General features: G+C 39.3%; 1 protein-coding gene across 2 annotated transcripts in view; it reads left to right on the top strand.

The window, feature by feature from the left end:
- The window catches only part of LOC114570034 (thyroid hormone receptor alpha), a 64,062-nt gene that overhangs the window by 30,724 nt on the left and 11,474 nt on the right, over nucleotides 1-21,864 (top strand). For both annotated transcript variants that reach the window (XM_028600230.1, XM_028600231.1), the window contains exons 3-5: nucleotides 9,590-9,651; nucleotides 13,500-13,621; nucleotides 19,522-19,669. In XM_028600230.1, the coding sequence (XP_028456031.1) occupies nucleotides 9,590-9,651; nucleotides 13,500-13,621; nucleotides 19,522-19,669 (332 nt within the window). The remainder of the gene's footprint in view (nucleotides 1-9,589; nucleotides 9,652-13,499; nucleotides 13,622-19,521; nucleotides 19,670-21,864) is intronic.

Here is a 21,864-nt window from a genome sequence, read left to right as displayed (position 1 = left end):
TTGTCATGGTTGCAGGCAGGATATATCCTTAATTAAATTGAATACCAGGAATTATATCATGTGAGCATGACCGTTATCCATCACATGAGAGCTTGTTTACTCTTTAAATACAATCAAGTTAAAAAGCAACTACTATCAGTTGTTTTGTTCCCTCTTGTATTCATTGACCACCGTCCCATGACCCATGATCACCCCCCCGGAAGTTCACCGTCACCAGTTGTTGCCTTGATCTCCAGCGGCAGCGGGTCGGCCTGTAGGGCAGATGTAAAGAGATCATTCGCAGCGGTGTTAGTCAGATAACCTCTCCCTTAACCTCAATAAGACCAAGCCGATGGTGGGGGATTACCTCCATTAACCACTTGGCTAATAAAGGAGTGGTGGAAGAAGTATTCAGACCCTTTACTAAAGTAAATGGAATAATACCACACTGTAAAAAATCCTCTGTTACAAGTTACAGTCTTGCATTGAAAAGTAAAAGTATTTAAATATCATCAGGAAAATGTACTTAAAGTTATAAAAGTACTCAATGCAGAAAAAAAAAAAGTCTATTAACTGGAAACGATCCAAACAGTTCCGAACTGTCTATCAACTCAGTGTTTAATCGGCGAATCATTTCAGCTGGACTTGTAGACCGTTACATTGTTGGGTAGTAATTTGTAATAAAACATTAAATTGTATTAACTACATGTGATTTATGTGCAAAAAACTTGATTTGTAAAGTAACTAAAGCTGTCAGTTTAAAGTAGTGGAGTAAAAAGTACAATATTTTTCTCTAAAATGTAACGAAGTACAAAGTAAAGATGCAGAGGGCATGATATCCTGACTTTAAGGACCCTATCTTGCACCCAGTGCAGCGCAAAGCCCGACACAAGTGTCTTTGCTAGTTTAAGACTGACTCAGTTGTCAGGTTACCGTCCAGCGCCCACGTCGTTTAAATGGCAAATGCACCTGCGCCAATCTGTGCGCCCATGGGGCGTGCTGGTCTTACAGGGAGGTGTGTTCAGGTGCATTCTGGGTGTATTGCTATCTTGAGGCAGTGGGAAGTGATCGCGCCATTGACCAAGAAAAACCTGGTCTAAAGTCAATAGTTATTTTATAGTTATATATTCATTGTTATTTTAACAGCGTATTAGTAAAATGTGCCTGGGCTCGTGCACAGCGTGCCCACACTATGCTTGTTACACACACACAGGGAAGTGCAGCAGGACACAAACATGCAAAAGATAAAATAAAAATATTACAATGTGAAATAGTATTATGATATGATCTGCTTGCGCGTTTACACACGAGCAGATCAGTTTTTTCTCCTGAAAATCTGTCCTTCCTACTATCATATCTGCCATCATAATAGCAATGCGCCAAGGTACAAACGCGCCTGGCTTTTAAAGGGAATGGGAGATGACACTCTGATTGGTTTATTGCATGTTAACGCCCAAATCACACCTATGATTAATTAAGACACTAAGTACAACCCTTTTCTTCACGGTGGATTTGTACACCCTAAACTTCACGCCGTGCGCTTAGATCGTTAAAATAGGGCCCTGTGTAGTTGGTCAACCCTACAATTCCCATTACCCAACTTAATGTGTGCCATCAAAGCCATATTTCCTGAGGACTCCTAACAAAATGAGACAGTATTTGAATATAGTTAGTGTTTGATGAAATGGAGATTATACTTGTAGTAGGAAAACAATTTCTCTTTCTCAGACGCTTGTCTGGACACCTGTGTGTGTGTGTGTGTGTGTGTGTGTGTGTGTGTGTGTGTGTGTGTGTGTGTGTGTGTGTGTGTGTGTGTGTGTGTGTGTGTGTGTGTGTGTGTGTGTGTGTGTGTGTGTGTGTGTGTGTGTGTGATAGGATTTTGGCTGGATCACTGCACTGCTCCTTCTTTCTTTGATTCCAATTTGAATTGGGAACAAGGTGTACTTTATACAGCACAACAAATATGCATCTTTTTCTGATTTAAAGAAAATACTATATATATATATATACACGCAGAAAAGAATAAAATGAAAGGGGTAAACATATTTGAAAATCAGGAGAATACGAGAAAGATAAATATGAGAAAATAAATTCAAAAAGAAATTTGCTATACAAAGTGGACAAAATAAATAAATTAGTAAAATATATAAATACAATTGGTATGAAAGAAAGACTAGCTAAATATATGTACTCCTAGAAAAAAATCAAAATGAACAGTGAACATTTGAGTAGTTTAAACAAAAAACTAGGGGGAGAAGAAGTTTAAATTAGATCATCATAAATTAAGTAAAGTCGGCTCTAAGTGTGGATATCGATTCAACCCAGGATGCCCAACAGTTTTTAAACTTATCTTGTTCAAGTGTTACAGTAGAAGTTTCTCCATCACATAAATGTCATGAATAACCTCGAACCAATCTTCAACCTTGGGTACATCTGTTGTCAACCACTTTCTTGTAAGAGCTTTCTTACTAGCTATCAACATAATATTAAACATATACTTATTTACAAATCCCTTAGCAACCTTTTTTTTTTTTTATGCTGTTTTCTTCAACTCCAGTGAGCGATGCATCTGACATTTGCTGACACTGAGGGGATTCACCTTAAGATGTTGCTAAAGCTGTTAGTGATTTGTTGAGGCCTGAAAAAAGGGAGATTTTCATTAAAAATAATGCAGGAGACGTTAGCATAATTAAGGGAAGGAGAGGAAATAAAGGAGTGCTAGGAAGGGAGAGAAGATCAATCAAAAATGAAATAATGATAAAAATGAAATAATAGAAGTGACCTTTTTCCCTGACAATTAAACTACTCTAACCATACAGGAAAAACAAAACACCCTGGATGATTTAGTCATTAGTTTTGTTGTTTGTTGTTTTGAATAAGTGCACCATACATGTCAAGCAACTTTTTTTTTGTGATCTAATAAGCTTTATTTGGAAAGAAGATAAAATCTAACAGAATTAAGAATGACAAAAGTTGGGTTTGTGCTTTGTTGTATCACTTCATCAAGGAATTGGTCTCCTGTAAGTACACTGGATCCCTCTGTCTATGTACCCACTCTGTACTGATGTCCTTGTATTCCCTCTTGCCATTGCAGTTGCAGCTAAGATAAATATAAAAAGTTTAATAGATAAGTGTTTTGCCCTAATTTTAAAGCAAATCTGTTTTAAGGAGAGATTGCTTTTATTACTTAATTTAATTTAGTTTGTTGGCTAGGTTTCTTATGGGTTATTTCAGTAACAGTAAAGGCTTTTGCACAACAAGTCTGCATTTTTTTTATCCTGAAATTGTCCCACGTTTAAAAGTATTACAACCTTGCGTTGTGTCAATCACGTTTACACACCGACTCCGAAACGTTCGTCGGTCATTAAAGTTTTTGGAAAAGGTGTGATTTTCAGTTTTTGCCTTTGACCACTCAGAGCCACCGTACATGCAAAACATCATCCAAAATGTCATCTGATGACCTGATTCACGTGTCTGAGCAAAAAGCACTCTACAACAAACAAATTAAAGAATACAGAGATGCAGAACTTAGAGATTGTAATTGCAGAACAACTTGGAATCAGGGATGGTACTGATCACAACTTACTTTGGCTTAGGTAATTAGTACGGAAACTCCCTCAACGTAGTACTCTATGTCCATTTATGAACATATCTATGAGATTTCTATGAGATTCTATGAGATTTCTGAAAACGAACGTGGTCTGTAGCCTGACAATCAGCTGATGTAAATGTGTTTATTCTTTATTATTTTGTTTCCTTTCTTTCATTGTATGGGAGATGATATCAGTTGTTAACACAATGTAAGTGATTCTATAAACCATGCTAACTTAACAATGAAGTTTTTGTCGAAGCCACCACACCACAGCATGTTCCAGCTGACGGTCTTTTAGCTGATGCCCTCAGGAGGGAGCAATAGACTCTGTATTTGCATTTATTGCCAACATGTGGTCCCAGACCAGTGTATGTAAAGCCTCTATTTGTCAGGTTTTAATGTAATTATAACACCATTTAAAGCTTTGTAACTAGGGATGGTTTGGATTCGGCCGAATATTTTTTTTTTTAGGAGACATTTTTTCCACCTGCTTGCACTCTGCGCGCTACGCTGGTCGACGTAATGACGCCGCCATTGATTACAGGAAGGTGTTGACGTAGGTGCAGTAGGCTGTGAGAAAGTGAAAATGGAACTCGTGAGCAAAAAAAGCGTGTTGTTTGGCAGTACTTTCAGTCAAAAGAAGGTGATTCAAGTCAAGCTACATGTTCAATTTGCAATGCCGATTTGTCTCGTGGTGGCAAGGACCCTAAACAATATACAACATCGGCGTGGTTTTTTTTTTTTTTTTTTTTTATATATATATATATAAGTTGTGCAATAAGGAATCTGCAGATAGCAGCCAAAATGCTTAAGTTGTTACATTTAACTATTTTAGAGGCTGTTACATTTAACTATTTTAGAGGCTGTGGATGTTGTTTACTTCATTAATGTGTTTGCTGTGTTAATGGACTGAGGATGGGAGTAGGATTCGGTTTCGGATTCGGTATTCGGCCAAACCCCAAAAATCTGTATTCGGTTACCTCCCCTTTCTCTGCTTTGCCCGCCCTGAGAATTTGGCCCGCCCATGAGAAAGAGAGAGACATCATGGCTTGCAAACAAGCAAAGTGGCAGTTGGTCAAGGCCACACCCCCTTGCCCCCCCCCTCTCTCTCCTCCTCAATAGCATTTAAAGCTACAGACACAGAAATGGCACAACCTAAGGAAAGCTCATTGTGGGACTGGCTCTAGTGGCTGTAATTCTGCATCAAGGCTGAATTTCGGGGAAAGAGACTTCAGATACAGTATTAGGGGAACACTAAGATCTATATAAAAGCATCCAAAAAGCAGCATGTCATAGGACCTTTAATTAGTTAGCTATCTGCAGCGGATAAATTCTGCTAGCTACAGTTGTCAATGCGTCGGACTCCGTGTGCAAGGTTTCTGTGTGTAGCATTGACCGTAGGGTTGACGGTAGCTTATCATTGACTGAAAAAATGACAGAGGCGACTGGCTATAACTAGTGAATGAAAACAATAGTTGTTGAAAATATAAAAAGTCAGGGCAGCAATGTGGGGAATATGACTTGTTTCTGTTGATGTATTGATGGGATTTGTGCGGGGGAAATGTACATAATGCTAAATTTACCATATGAGCTGTCATAGTAAAGATAAGCCCAACCACCTTCAATGTTTTTACCCAGCCTTTATTAGCAACCGGCCTTTTCATTGCCAGCCACGCCCCAGGCTATTATTGATATACTTTCATTTGAGAATTTATAGTATTTGAGGGTGCTTAGCATGTGGTGTAGCTTGTATGCTGGAGAAGAACCCTGATAGGGTTCATTTAACAACACTGTTCATTGTAGTTTTAAATTCTGCTATAACTGGGGCCTTGACAATAACTGTTCATGATTATACTTGGAGGTAAGTGAGGTCATAGTGCAGTCTAATCGAATCGATGACCTATCGCGTATCTCTGTGTCCTCATACAACTTCACTCCGCTGTACTGGCGAGACCGCATCAGCCTGTTGTTATGTAATCTAGTAGCATTAAAGCTTAACTGGGTTTGTATGTAGATAGTCCACTTTTGTTTGGTTTTATTTTCTGCTGGGGACAAAATGAAATTGCGGAACAGAAGGAATAGAATGGAAGGGAGAAAGTGACAGGAGTAAGATTGTAAAAAGGTAATAGACCAGGTGACCGAGACGGGGAGAAGAATAGAGAAAGGAAAGAGGAGAAGAAATAAAGAGGAGAAAGATCAAATACAGAATAGCAAAGGCAGGAAGTGAAAAAGAGCGAGAGGGGTTGCACAAAGATGACTGGGAGCGTGTCACCACACACACACAGACAGACAGACAGGGAGATAGACGGGGAGACGGGGGAGCTTGGGAGGCTGGACCAAAGCAACTAGAAGGGAGGGAGGGAGAGAAAGAGGGAAATAAACAGAGTTGTTCCTTCCAGCAGCCTGAGGTCTGAGGCGGAGAGCCATTATTGCCTCAGATATATCAGCTGATCGCTGTAGAATCTACTGTACTTCACTGGGATGGACTCGAATGCTCAGGTCACTGGGAGGTTGGTTCATCTTGGCAGGGGCCGGAGATTAAAGGACCTCCTCTTAGCGGTTTATAGATCAACGAAAGCTGCAGTTAGCCAAACACACCCAGACTTCTGCTTTTAAAGAAGTGGCACTATTGCAATACTACTCAAACGGAGCAACAACAGTCTGTTTTTTAATGTTAACGAGGCTGAGTGGGAAACGTGCACCGACTCGTGCTGACAGCTGGGAGGCTGAAACAGTAGCGAGTCGCTGGGTTGCATTCTCTTCTTCTGAGATTCCTGCAAATTGAGCAACATGCATATCTTACAGCCGTACTGCATCAACAGGTTGGTGTGTATAGGGTGAATATATTTCTGTGTCTGTCTGTGTGTTGAAAAATGTGCCACTGGCATCCATATCCCGTAGCGCATGTTTACTGCAGATAAAGTAAGGAACGCCTGTGTGTTGAGTTCAGAAGGGCTGGCCTCTGTGTCAGTTTGTAATATTGTTCAGCTGACAAATGCATTAGTCTCGAGTTCATAACAAGAGTCCAGAAATTGAATTTCCAAACTATCATCACATTAAAGTACTTTAATCTAATAACATGTCTGGAATTCTCAAATGGAACATACAACTCCTTTTCACAACCTAATTTTAGTATCTGCTCATTTTAAAGAGAATAGACAAGGTATTAGTTCATGCATTATCTAATAAAATTATAGGCTAGTTTGTATAACTAGTACAAAAGGTATGACACTGACTTGAGTCTGTATTATAATTATTGATATTCAGTGAAATGACAATTTTATTTCATATTCCCTCCCCATCACTTTTTGCTGCTGCTTAGCTCACTTGATAGTTACACAGAAACGTGACATTAAATTATATTATTTAAAAATAAAACCTAATTTGGCTTACTCTGATTTTGCGTCGAACATCGGTCATTATTAATAATTAATCTAGCCTAATCGATAATCGATTGTTAAGGCGGCCGACTATCGATTACATACATATATTGCTTAAAATTTGCATCCCTAGACGTTGGCTAGCAATTAGAGGACTTGTGTGCTTGTGTCTACCCCTATATCAATTCAAGGACCCACTGTTTGAAAATGACTATGATTTCAAGTGGAATTACATTTTTCTTTCATTGTTGTCATTGTTAACTGCATGTGCTGTGCATGAACGGAAAGCTTGAGTGCAAAAGTAAGAGGACAAGGCTTAGTAAACCGAGCACGTTAGCCTCTTTTAACTCATTGTTTCGGTTATCCAGCCCCTACTTTGCTTGATAAACCCACTGTATGCTACCTGCCCACAATAATGACCCGGACAAAGGTAGCAACTAGCTGGTGAACTAAGTGGAGCATTTAGCAGCAAAAGAATCAGAACATTTCATGGAGGAGTTGGTGGAAACTCAGCAGCAAAAAAAATGCAGCAAAAAAATACTAGTAAATACTGGACTTCCATCTGTCAGGTGGACATAAACCAAATTACAATGGGATGACGATGTTTCTGAATCCTCTTCAACAAGCAACTGTTTGCTAGCATGTTCAGCATCAAAACGATAAGATATAAATTTTCAGCCTATTCTGCTGCCCGCTAGTGGCCAGGAATGGATTAATCCAGCTTTAAATTGCACAGAGTCTCGAAGTTTTTAAAAATGTCAACTTATTTTTACTGTACAATCATAGTTTTTTAGTTTGTATAATATATGCCTGCTTTGACTCATGGTTTAGATTTTAAATTGCTGTGTTTGCATAAATGCACACTAGGCCTCCAATGTTTTTATGCCACCACCATCCAATGAATTTGAGTAATTACCTCATGTCATGGAAACAATGTCATCACTGTCACACGCTCCATAAAATTTTGTTTATTGAATTACTTTAATAGAGGCAGATATAATAATGTGGGTGTTTCTGTTATGGTAGCAGCTCACCTCACAGTGATCAGAGACCAGACAGTTTCCCACCATGTTACTGCCTGGCCATGTGCACAGCAATAGAATTAATAAGTCCACTCGACCATGAAGCGAAGCAAGAACAGAGAAAAAAAAAGAGACGTCAGAGGATTTTTCTTTTTTTGGTTGGAAGAGGAAAGTGGATTTGACAGCCAGATAGAGGGACAGAGGGGAAGAAGGGAGGAGAGCAGTGTTACCTAACACTGCTAAGAGAGGAGAGGAGAGGAGAGGAGAAATATTTCTGGGAGGAAAGAAGAAAAGTAGTAGACAGGAAGAAATGGGTGGTAGCCAAAGTGGGAGGGACAGAGAAAGAGATTTTGTGGACGAGAGAAGGAAATTAAGAATGGGTGGTGGGTGTAGAGCAAACAGCCAGACATGGGGATATATAGTCAAAAAAAAAAGGAGGGAGAGAGGACGTTAATCCAAATCTGCTGCCAGGAGCAAATGCAGACTGCATCCTGTGAGAGTGACAAAAGATAGATGGAGAATTATAGAAAGAGATAGTAGGGAAGACGTGTGGGTGTGTGTTTGTGCGTGCGTGCGCTTGTTTGTATAGGCTTTAAATGACCTCTATCTATATATATATATATATATATATATATATATATATATATATATATATATATATATATATATATATATATATATATATATTTTTTTTTTTTTTTTTTTTTTTTTTTTTATTGGTTATGTGCAGCAGCAGAGAAAAAAGAGATTGCATAAAAAGAGAAAATTGACTCAGACATCCCTCCGGTCAAGCTGTTCAGGGGTGACCAAAACAGCCAAGCAAATTTTAGTTTTCTTTTTTGTTCTTTGTTAGTATAGAAAAGTTTGGTGCTTTTTTTTAATCCACAAAGAATTAGCGTTTGTCAGTTATATTTGCAGCTTGTTCTGCCGCCCCCTAGTGGCCAGAAAAGCAATAGCTTTAGTGCTGTTGTAGGCACTTTATTTTTGCTGTCCTGCAAATTTCCATAATAATCTTTCAGCATATTGTAATTCAAGTAGCCTAGGAGAAAACTTATGCACCTGTGCTCCTCTCGGCTCTGTTTTTACGCTTTAGAAAATCCAGCTGTGACTGGAGACTTTGGCCAATCACAGTTCCATTTCAGAGAGAGAGAGAGTTCCTATTGGCTGTTCTGCGCGTTCATTGCCCGTGCTGCAAAAAAAGGTCTTACTCTACTTCAAATTCTGGCGTTTTTATGCATTTTACCCACTGCAGTTTTAAGCTTCAGTGAGTTGGTTTGACGAGATTTTTTTTTTTTTTTTGCTATCTTTCTCCTGTCATTAAAAAAATGGAGGCAAAAGTGAGATTACGTGTTTGAAAGCAGATGAATTGAAAAGTCATTATTATCCAGTGTAAGATTATTAAAATTATTTGTTGTTTAAGATCAGAAAAATAAGAAATTTTAAAAGATAAGAATTTTGAAAGCGTTTGTTTTTTAATTTATTTTTGGAAATGGTACGAGTAAGCAAAATGGTGGATTAATGGATAATGAAAAATAATGTGTTTTCATCAAAATGTTTTTTGCATTGTAAAATTGCTCTCTCCTTTTTCTTTCTCTCCCACCCCCGCCCCCTCCCAGGTGGCCAGATGTGCCGAAGAGAAAGAGTAAGAATAGCCAGTGTTCGATGAAGAGCGTGTCTGGTAAGAATTTATAATCTCCGTCTTTGTGTTTCACGTCTCACATCCAAACAAGTGAACACAATTCAAGTTTTTTTTTTTAAGCCGCTTAGTCTTTTGATATGCTGGGAGATTTACCCAGTGTTCAATGTAGCCCATCACGACGCAGATGGCTCCCCTGGGCTTTCAATGGTGCCCTACGTGTCATTACTATGATACTTCTCTTCTCATCAGTTTTTATTTATATTATTTTCCTTCAGGGGCTTTGTTCAACACAAATTAGCCCACCCAGGTGACCAAAAGCTGAAGGGAAGGTTTTTTGTTGTTGTTTTTTTAATCGTGGACCCTATTTTCCCATGTTTTTTGTGTGTAAGTGACTGATGGGAACAACAATCTTTGACATTGGTCCAGTATTAGGCAAGAACGCTGCAATCGTCAGTCAGCGAAACAAGCTGCAATGTAAGTTAATAGGGCAATTGCGCACCTTTTGATTTACGTCCACAAAAGTGCTTGTTTTACCACTGACAGGCTTAGGTTACTGTTCCAAGCGTGGTTGACCTTTCTGTTAAAGAGTAAGATCCTTTTTGTTTAACATGAAACGGCCCCGAAATTCATATTGCTAAAGCCACCACACTCCATGTAAATAAACTGTAATTTTATCATCGTTAAGGACACTTCATTCGAAGTCGACAGACACAAAATAAAACTATGAAAAGCCGTTTTGGTTTGTCTTTCAACTTTTCCAACAATCACAACTCTAGTTTTGGTTGAAATAAACATACAGTTTACACGCTATAAGTATGTTGTTGTGGCCGGGTTAGCTCAGTTGGTAGAGCAGGCTCACATATATAGAGGTTTACTCCTCGATGCAGCGGCCGCGGGTTCGACTCCGACCTGCGGCCCTTTGCTGCATGTCATTCCCCTTCTCTCTCCCCTTTCATGTCTTCATCGGTCCTGTGGAATTAAAGGCCTAAAACGGCCAAAAAAATAATCTTTAAAAGTATGTTGTTGTTTTTTAATCTGGTAGGTTTAGCGATAGCCATCTCAGCGATGTTTCTGGTTAAACTAAGAGGATTTTACTCTTTTAAAAAACATATATTTCTGTAGGGATCCTTTCCATAATGTTGTCAGACTTATAATAACAACTGCACTTCATGTGAACTAAATTGGCAATGCACATTTGCCCTATAGGATTACATTTTCAAGTTCAATACTGGACCAATTTCAAAGATTGTTGTTCCCATCAGTCACTTACACACACAAACATAGGAAAATAGGGTTGGATAAAAAACTTAGATACCCTTTGTATGTTTGGGTAGAGCTGTAGACAGGCCTCTTAAGGGACAGGACAAAGTACGGAACCACCAAAATTAGGGTTCGACATGATTGTGATTTACAGTTTAAAACTTAATTTAGCAATCATTTTTACCAATTATACATGATCAACACTTGTAACAAATCCTGCATACTTAAACGTACAATATGTAATCTTCTGCCGATAGGGGTCTCTCAATCAAAAGGGAGTTTTTTTGATGACCTCGTGAAGTTGTGTGGGATCATGGGAGTTGTTGTCGTCACAACCATCATTGCCGATGAAAATGTATCTGAAAATGTATCTGTTCACGGACGAGTTAATGTATTAAAGTTTTACTCATGTTACGTTTAGTAACGTTTCTTCATGTTTTGTCATGTCATTCTAATGAAATAGCGTTGTAACATTATAACGTTACTGTACGTTTTAGCCACCAAGCATTACCATGAGCCACTTGTCAACATAGCACATAGTAAGCTAGATCGATATAAAATTTCATATCAATAAATCAGGTCTCTACTGTGTTAATGTGTTTCAAGGTGCCATGTAATTAGTTAAAAAAAGAATGATTTGTGGCAGAAAAAAGCAGTATTACTGCTACTGAGTGTAATTCTGTGACATTGTATGATTTACAATTACTCTCTAACGTATCATCGGATGTTCTTTGTGTTTTTCCGGAAGATAGAGCGACTAGAGGGATTAAAGGTTACTGTAAATTACGCCATTGACAGGTGACCAAATGACGTGTCCGTGTCACTGATTAAAAGCAGGGTTGGTAATTATTTCCAATATACACTTTTTTTATATATTGTTTGAAATGGTCTTTCCACCCAGACAGCAGTTAATAACTATGAAAGGGGAGAGAAAAAGATCTGCCATCTGTAATATTCAGTGTTTGCTTGCCGGTAAAATTGCGGAGCTTTCTTCGCTCTGATCTGAAGAGGCGACACAGCGGTCAGGGGTTAGATGGAGCGCTGATATTACATAATATATCTTTAATCAAAGGTGAAAGAAGTGATAGGTCCTTAAATTTAATAAGAGGTATCCTACTAAAGCAAAGCTATCAATACTGTTAACCCTATAAAACAAGGATGTATTTACGTACTAAACATTTTTATGTGACCTCCGGCTGAAGAATCTGCATTTGTTCACCTGATTATAATAACAATAATAGGCGGTTTTACTTGTATGCTCACAAACATTAGCTATCAGCGTAGGAAAATATCAATACTTGAATTTATTTGTTCCCTGTAGCCCTGACAATCATTTTGAAAGGTTACAATCCAATTATTTTGTTTGGGTTTAAATCATGGATATGGCTTAAAAAATAAGCTAACCAGTGACAGGTGTTTTCAATAAAGCATTAGGCATTCAGCCTTTTCTTGAAATCTACAGTATATTTATCAAAGGTTGGGGGATTATATTTAAGAATGCTTTAAAGAGACAATTTCAAAATAGTTAAATAAAAGTTCTTCCCTTTAAGTGTACCATGACACATATTTATTAAGCAATTAACCCCTCTTATACAGCAAAGCGCATAGGAGAATCTCTGTTGATGACTTGATTAATCACATTTATGCTTTGAGTAGAATTAGACACAAGGATTTATCCTACAAACTGTATATCAGCCCCATTGTACGTTCTTCAAAAGAATATAAAAATTGAATCCTTGATTAAAGCCATATCAATATCATTCCAGTCTGTAGACCTTTTATTCTTACATCTGCTAACAATGTCAAAATTGTCTTTTTCCATCAGCTGCTTTCAAAAACATTGAGCTTGGGTTGCTGTCTAAAAAATGCACAACCTTCCCTCTCCTTCTGGCTGTGGATTATGAATTCCTTCTGCCAGTTTTGGTCCCACACTTAAAAAGAAATTGTTAAACCCATTAACCGCATTATTCATATTGCAACAGTCCTATCATTGTCTATTAAACACTGAGGGTAGTTTATATTCATTGATCCATTACTCATAATATTATTTAACACATTCCATATGTCCTTGGTATAATTTTTACTATCATTTCATATTTTATTATAATCGTTCTTACATATCCTCATGATACCAGTCAATTTATTTTGGTATCTTTTGTATTGTTTTCTGCTTCTATAGTTCTGTATTTTATAAATTCTTTATACAAGGTTTTTTTTTTTTTTTTTCATGCATTTTTTGTAGTCCCTTTTTCATTCATCACTGTAAACCTCATAAGCTGTTAAGATATCAGATCTGTGTGCAGAAAAGTGCCAGTCTTAGATATGTTCTATCCTGGATCACAGTCTCTTGGGGCCAATCCACAGGAGCTTCGTTAAGGCCCCTGTGATAACACTCAGCCCCCTTCCTTCCTCTCCTCCTCCACTCCTCCTTCCCTTCATCTCCTCCTCCTCATCACCACCGCTCTTCTTCGCCTTCCTTTCCGGCCCCCTCCCTCATCACTCAAACCCTTTCCCATACCTCATCATGCTCACCGTCCGAACAACGTCCCGCGCTCCCATTCATTGTTCACCTTTCTCCCCTTCCACCCTGTCTTCCTCTTCAACCTCCTCCTCCTCCTCTCCTATAGCTCTTAGTGTCTCTGTTCCAGGGTACATCCCCAGCTACCTGGAGAAGGATGAGCCGTGCGTGGTGTGTGGGGACAAGGCGACCGGCTACCACTACCGCTGCATCACCTGTGAGGGTTGCAAGGTACAGTACATCATCTCCCTGTTACTAAATGATCTTTGACACAGATGAGACTTGAGTTGACTGTTCCCAACCAGGGGTACTTGTACCCCAAGGGGTACTTCTGAACGTGCCAGGGGTAGGGGGAAAGATTGTGGCTTGTTAGCTAAAACTACTGAATAAACAGTTCAAATAGTTAGCTAAAACTACTGACTAAATGTTCAAATAGTTAGCTAAAACTACTGACTAAACAGTTCATATAGTTAGCTAAAACTACTGTTAACTACTAAAAGTAGCCTAATGGATAAAGGGTTGAAACATTCAGCTTCACTCCCATATCTATTGTATATTTTTTGTAAATTTGTAAATTCTATTGTATTGTTATACTGTATACTTAACAGTATTTTTTTATATTTTTTACTGTCCTTTCTGTTTTTAGTCTTTACTAGTACAGTGCCTGTTGAAAATGTGCCTGTTTGGAACGGGCCGATTGCTTGGCCTGTGGTATTGCTGCTTGTAGAATTCATCAAAACCAAATTGTACCCATACCCCAAAATTGCTTACAGAAGGACCCCTTCTCTGCGTGCGTGCGTGCGTGCGAGCGAGACGGTGTTGTCTCGTGTAGTATGAGCGACTCATGAGTTAATTTAAAGAGTGAGTCACGAATCAAACAGGTTTAGTGCTCAGTCAGTGTGCATGCAGTGTGAGAGGGGGAGTGGCCAGCGGCTAGAGCAGCAAAAGCCCACGTGTGCTTCTTTTACAATATATATTTAATAGGGCTGTCAGCATTAACGCGTGAATCACGTCGCGATTAAGGGCCGAGCATAATGCGTTAATTTTTTTTTAATCGCATGCCGCCATTTATTAATTTATTTTCACTTCACTCGGCTTCACGTTGTGCCTAACAAGCTACTATTTTGACCCTTTGCCGCACCTTTACTTATCATCAAGCTGCCATACGTCCTCGTAACACATCCTCCTGCTGCTGGCTGCAGGCATGATGGAGAAATGCAGCAGCAACACAATTCTGAATGGCGCTTTTTATTTTCCAAAACTCCCAGATGGCTCGTAGACAAGTCGAAAGCCATAGGCACATTGTGTAAAGCCAAATTAAAATATCATCAAAGCACGTCAAGTTTGAGCTACCACCTATAAGCTAAGCATAGTACAGTTAACGTGAGTCAGGTTGATGCTGGTGGGCTCTAGCCTCGTGAGACCGTCCTGATCTCGCGAGCTCCAGTTTTCCACTCGCAGATCAGTCTGGCATCTTGAGGCAGAGAAAATTTGGAGCCGTTAGCCAAACGACCGGGCCAATCAGCGTTGGTTTTGAGGTGGGTTAGGTGGTGATAGACCGATGGTTTATCCAATCAGCTAACAAGTATTATCTGCCAGCGGTAGCCCTAATTCTGTTAGCCGCTCGCTAATGCTTTTTTTCTCTTGGATCCTTCTTTTGGAATATGGTCCGGGAACCTGAAATGGTGACTTTTATTCCTAAATTCTCGTTACACAAACGGCAAATATCCTTTACCGACATGTTGCTTGCATGCTGTGCTTACGAGCTATGCTTTGCCTGCAGCAGCAGGGGCGGGCTTGTGGTTGTATTTTCATACGCTTCGTGGATCTGATTGGTTGATTTGGCCCGTCTATCACCAACATAGGTGATAGACAGATGGTTCATCCAATCAAATAACCAGTATTCCGCCCCTTCCCAAAAGTTCTCCAACGGAAAGTTCCCAGATGGATATGCCGAGCAAATGCGAAGCAATCCATCTGGCGGAGGTGGCGGAGGTGGATCAGGTTAGGTGGGCTCAGGCAAAGCACTGTTTTGGAGAGTGCTACTCGCCGACCGGTTATTGAAACCAAAGTGCAAACGCTGTCTCATCAACCGGTGATCACTGGACGTCAGTGAGTAATCAAAATTATTTAGAAGTTACTGCACACTATATTGACTCTGGCAAGTAGGGTTGGGTACCGAAACATGCCGACCTAAACGATAGTAACAAGACCGAATAAGAACGAAAATTTCGGTGCCTGACTTTACACTACACCTGACAGCATGTAACGTTAGCCTACCTTTAGCTAGCAGCTGGATTAAACACGGTTAAAATGCTGACAGCTAACGTTAAACAGTGTAAGTGTGACTATTTGTGAGTATTTCACTGTAGAGGATTCCAACACCGGGACCTAACAGTCTGCTCTGCAGCGCAGCAGCTGCCGTTGTCGGAATTAAACAACACAGACGGTGCGTTCACTTAAAACGCGTACTGTAGCCTTGTGGTGCGTTCACAGTAATTGTAAAATCCCCTTTTCCCATCTGGTGGTTGTTTTTGTCGTTCAACAGCAATTCACTGGTGAAATAAGTTATTGTTATAGTTATTACATTATTATTAAATCTTTAATTTTGACCATGACCTTAACAATAAAAAAGTTCCTGACTGTTGTGTAGTACCCTTCTTTTTTTTTCTTTTGTTTACAATAAATAAATAATAAACAAATACAAATCTTAAAGTCAAGTTCATAAAGTAACTTTCTTTGCATTCATTTGATTCCCAATCAAGATACCCTGGTAAGTGTTGCTTTCCCTTGTTAATATATACTTAAAAACAGTTCTGAAATGCAAAATAATAGAATTTTAATCATGTGATAAAACATGCGATTAATGCGATTAACTATGGAAATTCAGCGATTAATCGCGATTTTAAAAATAAATTAATCGTTTGACAGCCCTAATATTTAACGATATATTTTGCATTTCTAATCCACACAACGTAAAACTTGGCACTGCACTTACTCGTGCCCGTAGCAAGACACCTGTCACGTTTGAAATCTATCAGACTAACAGTTTGAGAGCTATGCGCATAACACCCACACAGACAGACAGACAGACGTTCCTGCAATTGATAGATAGATAGATTGATAGTTATGTTATGTTATGTGAGTGTTGTACTTTGAGAGCAAAGTCTGAGTTGGGCAACTCAGACCAAAAAGGTTGGGAACCACTGCAACAAACCACTCCTCTGAATAGTGATTGTCCAATTCTAGCTTAGCATATTAAGGCACGCAGGCCTGTGAAGCTTTGGATTTCTCCATTTGTTGAAGCTATTTGCAATGGGCTGCAGTAAGAGAGACACTCCATATATGTAGAATTTGGATTGCGATGTCTTTTTTTTTTTTTTTTTTTTTTTTTTTTTAGCCTTTTCCAAAACCACAAATACACAATAAAGTCAATTGGAGACAGTGTTTTCCACCAACTTATGAAGCTCACGTTTACTTGATAAGCTAGCAAGCTACAGCTAATAGAATCTGAACAAACAAGATTTGAAAGATGTTGCTCCTGCTCAAAATGGCTGTGACTATTTTGGAATTGCATCCTTGATGTTCCTTTTTGCTGTCACAGTACCACCCTTTGAACCTCGAGGCTAATCAACACTTGCAGCATTGTCTGAAGCTATTTTTAGTCAACTGTTTCACGGAACAAATGTACTTCAATTTCAACAAACATATCGGTTTATACCGCCTTTTTAGAAGTGCCGTTGACACACAACAATTTGTGATGCTCTTAGGTGTTCAAGCTCCAAGTCTTTTGTTTTTGCACAATATAGTCAAAGCTGAAGAGAAATGTGAAAAGTCCATTCAGTAAAATGTATATTTTCATCATGAGTTGGTAACGTGAAGCTGCATACGAATATTACAGATACAGTAGTAACAGGATTATATTGGTTAACAGAGGCCATGCCTAGTCAGCTGAGTTAAAACAGGAAGCAAGCTTATGAAAAAGTAATCTTCCTGTCTGAACTTCTGCTATGCATGTACTGTTTACCAATTAAATTTTTATTCGCTAGAATGGAGTTTGTTGTTTTTGACATGTCTCCGTCCGTCTCTCAAAACTTTGTCTTCCCTATCCTGTCTGTGGCGCTCAGCCCCAGGCCCACTGGTTCCGACTGAACATGTAAGGGTGAGTTAAAAGTGGGTCACAAATATGTAGTTAAAGGTCCCATGACGTGGTGCTCTTTGGATGCTTTTATATAGACCTTAGTGGTCCCCTAATACTATATCTGAAGTCTCTTTCCCGAAATCCAGCCTTGGTGCAGAATTACAGCCACTAGAGCTAGTCCCACAATGAGCTTTCCTTAGTATGTGCAATTTCTGTGTCTGTAGCTATTGAGGAGGAGAGGGGGGGGGCAAGGTGGAGGGTGGGGGTGTGGCCTTGACCAACTGCCACTTTGCTCATTTGAAAGCCATGATGTCTCTCTCTCATGGGATGGCCAAATTATCTGGGCGGGCAAAGCAGAGAACGGAGAGGTAACCTTGCTCCTTATGACCTCATAAGGAGCAAGATTCCAAAGTGACTAAAGTGACATTTTCATGCCATGGGACTGTTAAGTTTTTTAAAAACGCCCAGTAATTTCCTATAACAGCTGGGCACTGTAGGTTTTGGAAAACATGGTTCAAACAGAAGTAAACAGCGAATTTTTGGGGGACTATTTTCAGCCACGGGGTAAATACACATGTTGTGCCCTAGCCTAGTATACGTATGTGGGTTTGGCTCAAAATAAACTACAGTTCACACATCCACTATGCTTATTTTACCCAGTCTAAATTGATTTGCACACAGCTATTTTTTTTATGCATTTCAGTAGCCAGCTGTTTAAATAAAAATTCAATATTTTGGGAAATACGCTTATTTGCTTTTTGGTGAAACGTGGTCTATATACACGATATTCCACTTCAGGGATTGCTCAGTTACCGACGGAAATCTCGCCGATTGTCCCTCATTTCTGCCGGATGTCCACTACCTTGGGCTTTTCTTAATCCTGTGTGGATTAGCCAGACCCTCCTCCTCAGCGCTGTGGAGGAAGGTCTGGCAATGCGAGACTAGCGAAACGTTAGATGAGAAGATGGATACCACTCTTATACTGTATCGGTCTGTCAGTCAGCAAGTTAGCTTAGCACAATCTGAGCAGTTGCATGGCAAATAGAGGAGACTCATGGAAATGACATTGTAATGAAATAGTTCGGCACGCAACCCCTCTGTCTCAACAGATTTCAAGTCTTTGAAAGCTAATTTTGAACAGAAACCAGCTGCCTTGAAGTTAGAGAATGTTATGTTACCGGTAAGTCTTAAAAACTAGAATACCAAATAAAGAATAAAGAAATCAGGTTTCATACTAAGCTTTTGAAATGAATTGACTGTAAGCTTTGTTGTCTGTATTGGTTATTATCATCCAGGAAATAAGGCCTTAAGCAAAACAGAACATTATTTCCCTTTTAAAAAATGAATTATTACACTGTACAGAAAAGGACTTGACAGGAATCCTCTTGATGGCAGTTGTTGGTATCCGCTGAGCGGAGCTTTATTATCCAATGATTGGCGTCCCGTAGAGCAGCCTGTCCCCGCTCTCTAAAAATGGCCTCTGCCGTACTCATATCAAAATGAGGCACACTGGAATCCTGCTGTGGTGTTAAAAAGCAGAAATTAACTTCAGGGGATACACAAACCAAGAGAGCCCTGTTGATATAGATATAGATACATGTTTTTCTTCCTTGCTGTGCAGTTTATTTTGATATGCATTCAGAAGCATTTTACAAAATAGAGGAGCCACTTTTCTTACCTGCCTCCCTGACACATTCCGCTTAAACATGTCTTTGTAAACCACTTCATTAGTGGGATTCTAATCAAACTGCTCCCCGGCTGTACTAAGAGACGCACAGTCTAGGCATCACTTCATTACCTAACCATTCTTGGCAAGCAAGATCCCGCCATGCAATCATCAGCCTGCCATGTGATATAAGCCAATGAATGCTCTTGTTCTATGCTAATCAAGTCACAAGAACATTTAATTGGTGGATTTCATTCTAAATTTATCGAGTTGCATGTTTCCCTCAATCTCTGAATGCTCTGTGGTTTCCTTTGCTCTCTTCAGGGTTTCTTCCGCAGGACCATCCAGAAGAACCTCCATCCAGCTTACTCCTGTAAATATGAAGGCTGCTGCATCATTGACAAGATCACCCGCAACCAGTGCCAGCTGTGCCGCTTTAAGAAGTGCATCGCTGTGGGCATGGCCATGGACTGTGAGTTATTCAAAGCCCTTATTACTACATGTATTTATAAAGAGATCCATGAGTTTAAGGCTGCACCTGTCATTACATTACATGTAATTTAGCTGACACTTTTATCCAAAGCGACTTATAATTTCTATATACTGTATGTCAGAGGGAGCCTGTCTGGAGCAACTAGGGGTTAAGTGTCTTGCTCAGGGACACATTGGTTAATGTATCGCAGTGGGATTCAAACCCAGGTCTCCCACACCAAAGGCATGTGTCATATTTACTGCGCCATCACCACCCCTGTCACTACGCAACTGTTGAAAACATATTAGAAGCACAGAGCAGAAATATTTTTGGCCATATTAGCAGGGTTATTATAGTAAACTAAAATGAAAATAAGCAGTGAGAAATATTTTGTAGTAAAATTAAACAAAAAAAACAACTAAAACCTTCACAAAAATCTAAACCCAAAGCAGCAGTTTCCACTTATATTTAGGATTATAATGACAGTTCCCTCGAGTGGCCGTAGTAATTATGACAGAAGCAAAGCAGAAAGTAATAAGAGCGCCAATTTCCTTATTAGGAGGCCAGTTGGGGCGGTGGATGGGTCAAACAAACACAGGATTCCCAGCCAGGAGACCGGCGTTCATGTTCTGTTTCAAAAATAAAAGTGAACTGCAAGTTTTTTTGTTTTTTTTTACTTTTGTGGAACAAATGGAACAAACGGAGCTAAGTCACGTTCTTCGTGACCGGAAGTAAAGTAACGTCTGATTTTATTACGTAGTCCTGGTGCCTAAATATAAACAGGTAGTTTTTGCCTTAACCTAACCAAATTGCAATCGTTTCACAACGTGTTTCAAACTGCGACCTTACTGGTTTAGATATGAGGACAAAAAGTCCTGTGGGTCATATTAGAGGGCAGGAATAAACAACCTATATCGTCATATGGTTTGGAGGACTTGTTGATGCAACTATGTGTACATAAAACATCTAGTATTACGCAACACAAAGATGGGTTTCACATACTTTACATTTATATTATTTCATATAATAGCAGCTCTCTTCACAACAAAGTCCTTATATTTCCTTTTAGCATTCATATTACATCTGACATTAAATTCTGACTTCCCGTCAGTATTTCACTGGATGTTTTAAAGACCATCCAGCTTCAGTTCTGAGAATGTTGAATATCTAGTAACATTTTTAATATGAATCTGTTCTGTTGTCCTATCGGGACCAAATTTGCGGACAGTCACAGGTTTAGTCTGTGTTTCTGCAGGAAATGTGAGGTGCAAGTGATGAATTTTTATAGTGATGTAAAATATGCACAAATCGGAGTGAAACAGGGTTTTTGTCTTTAAAGCCCCAGTGTGTAACGTTTGTAGTTGTTAATTATCAAAATCTGTATTGCCCCTCACAAACTTGTCCTTTTTCATGAATATTGACCACCACCATCAATTTCAAGAATTCCTATTAGCTTGTAATTTTACATTTGCGCTTGCATGAACTGGGGTAGACGCTCCATCTTGAAATACATTAGCCGGTAAGGGACATACAGGACATTCTGCTCCGCCATTCGCGTTTTCGACTCAGAGCTGCTGCTAATGGGTATCGTCGCTTCCCGGCCCCGGCAAGTTTGAAGAAGGAAACATGGAGGACCCCACGTATTCAAAATCCATCCGCTAGATGGGAGTAATTCTTACACAATGTAGCTTTAAAAAAAGAAGTCTAAAATTTCAAAATGTTAGGCCTTAAAAAGTCTTAGATTTGCTGTAGTATTTTGTTCTAGGTCTTAAATCATTTTTAAACCAGTCCTAATTTTCCTACGTCCATGTAACGCTACCCCTAATGCTCAATGAAATGCTCCCGCAGCGCTTTAGAATAGAAAAATATCATTTGCTGTATTGCGACTACAAATGAGACCATCATGCAAGTTACTGTATATTGCAGCCAATCAGCTTTCGTGTTATTGGCGCGAGTCTTTTTCAGATTGTACCGTAGACATAAAACTTCGGTCTTAAATTTAATTTATTATGGTCTTAAATAGTCGTGCAGAAACCCTGGTAAGAGCATTCAAGTACTCTGATAGCAGAGTCCTGTGATTAAAAATACTGAATGATCCATCCAGTCACAGTGCATACTGTAAATGACTGTTAGCCATGTCATTTAGCCTCGCTGCATTAACTCGCCTCGATGTTCTCTTCCCCCGTCCCCGCCCA

Source organism: Perca flavescens, chromosome 15 (genome assembly GCF_004354835.1).
Source record: "Perca flavescens isolate YP-PL-M2 chromosome 15, PFLA_1.0, whole genome shotgun sequence".
NCBI classification, from domain to species: Eukaryota; Metazoa; Chordata; class Actinopteri; order Perciformes; family Percidae; genus Perca; species Perca flavescens.
This window is presented reverse-complemented; position numbering and strand designations above follow the sequence as displayed.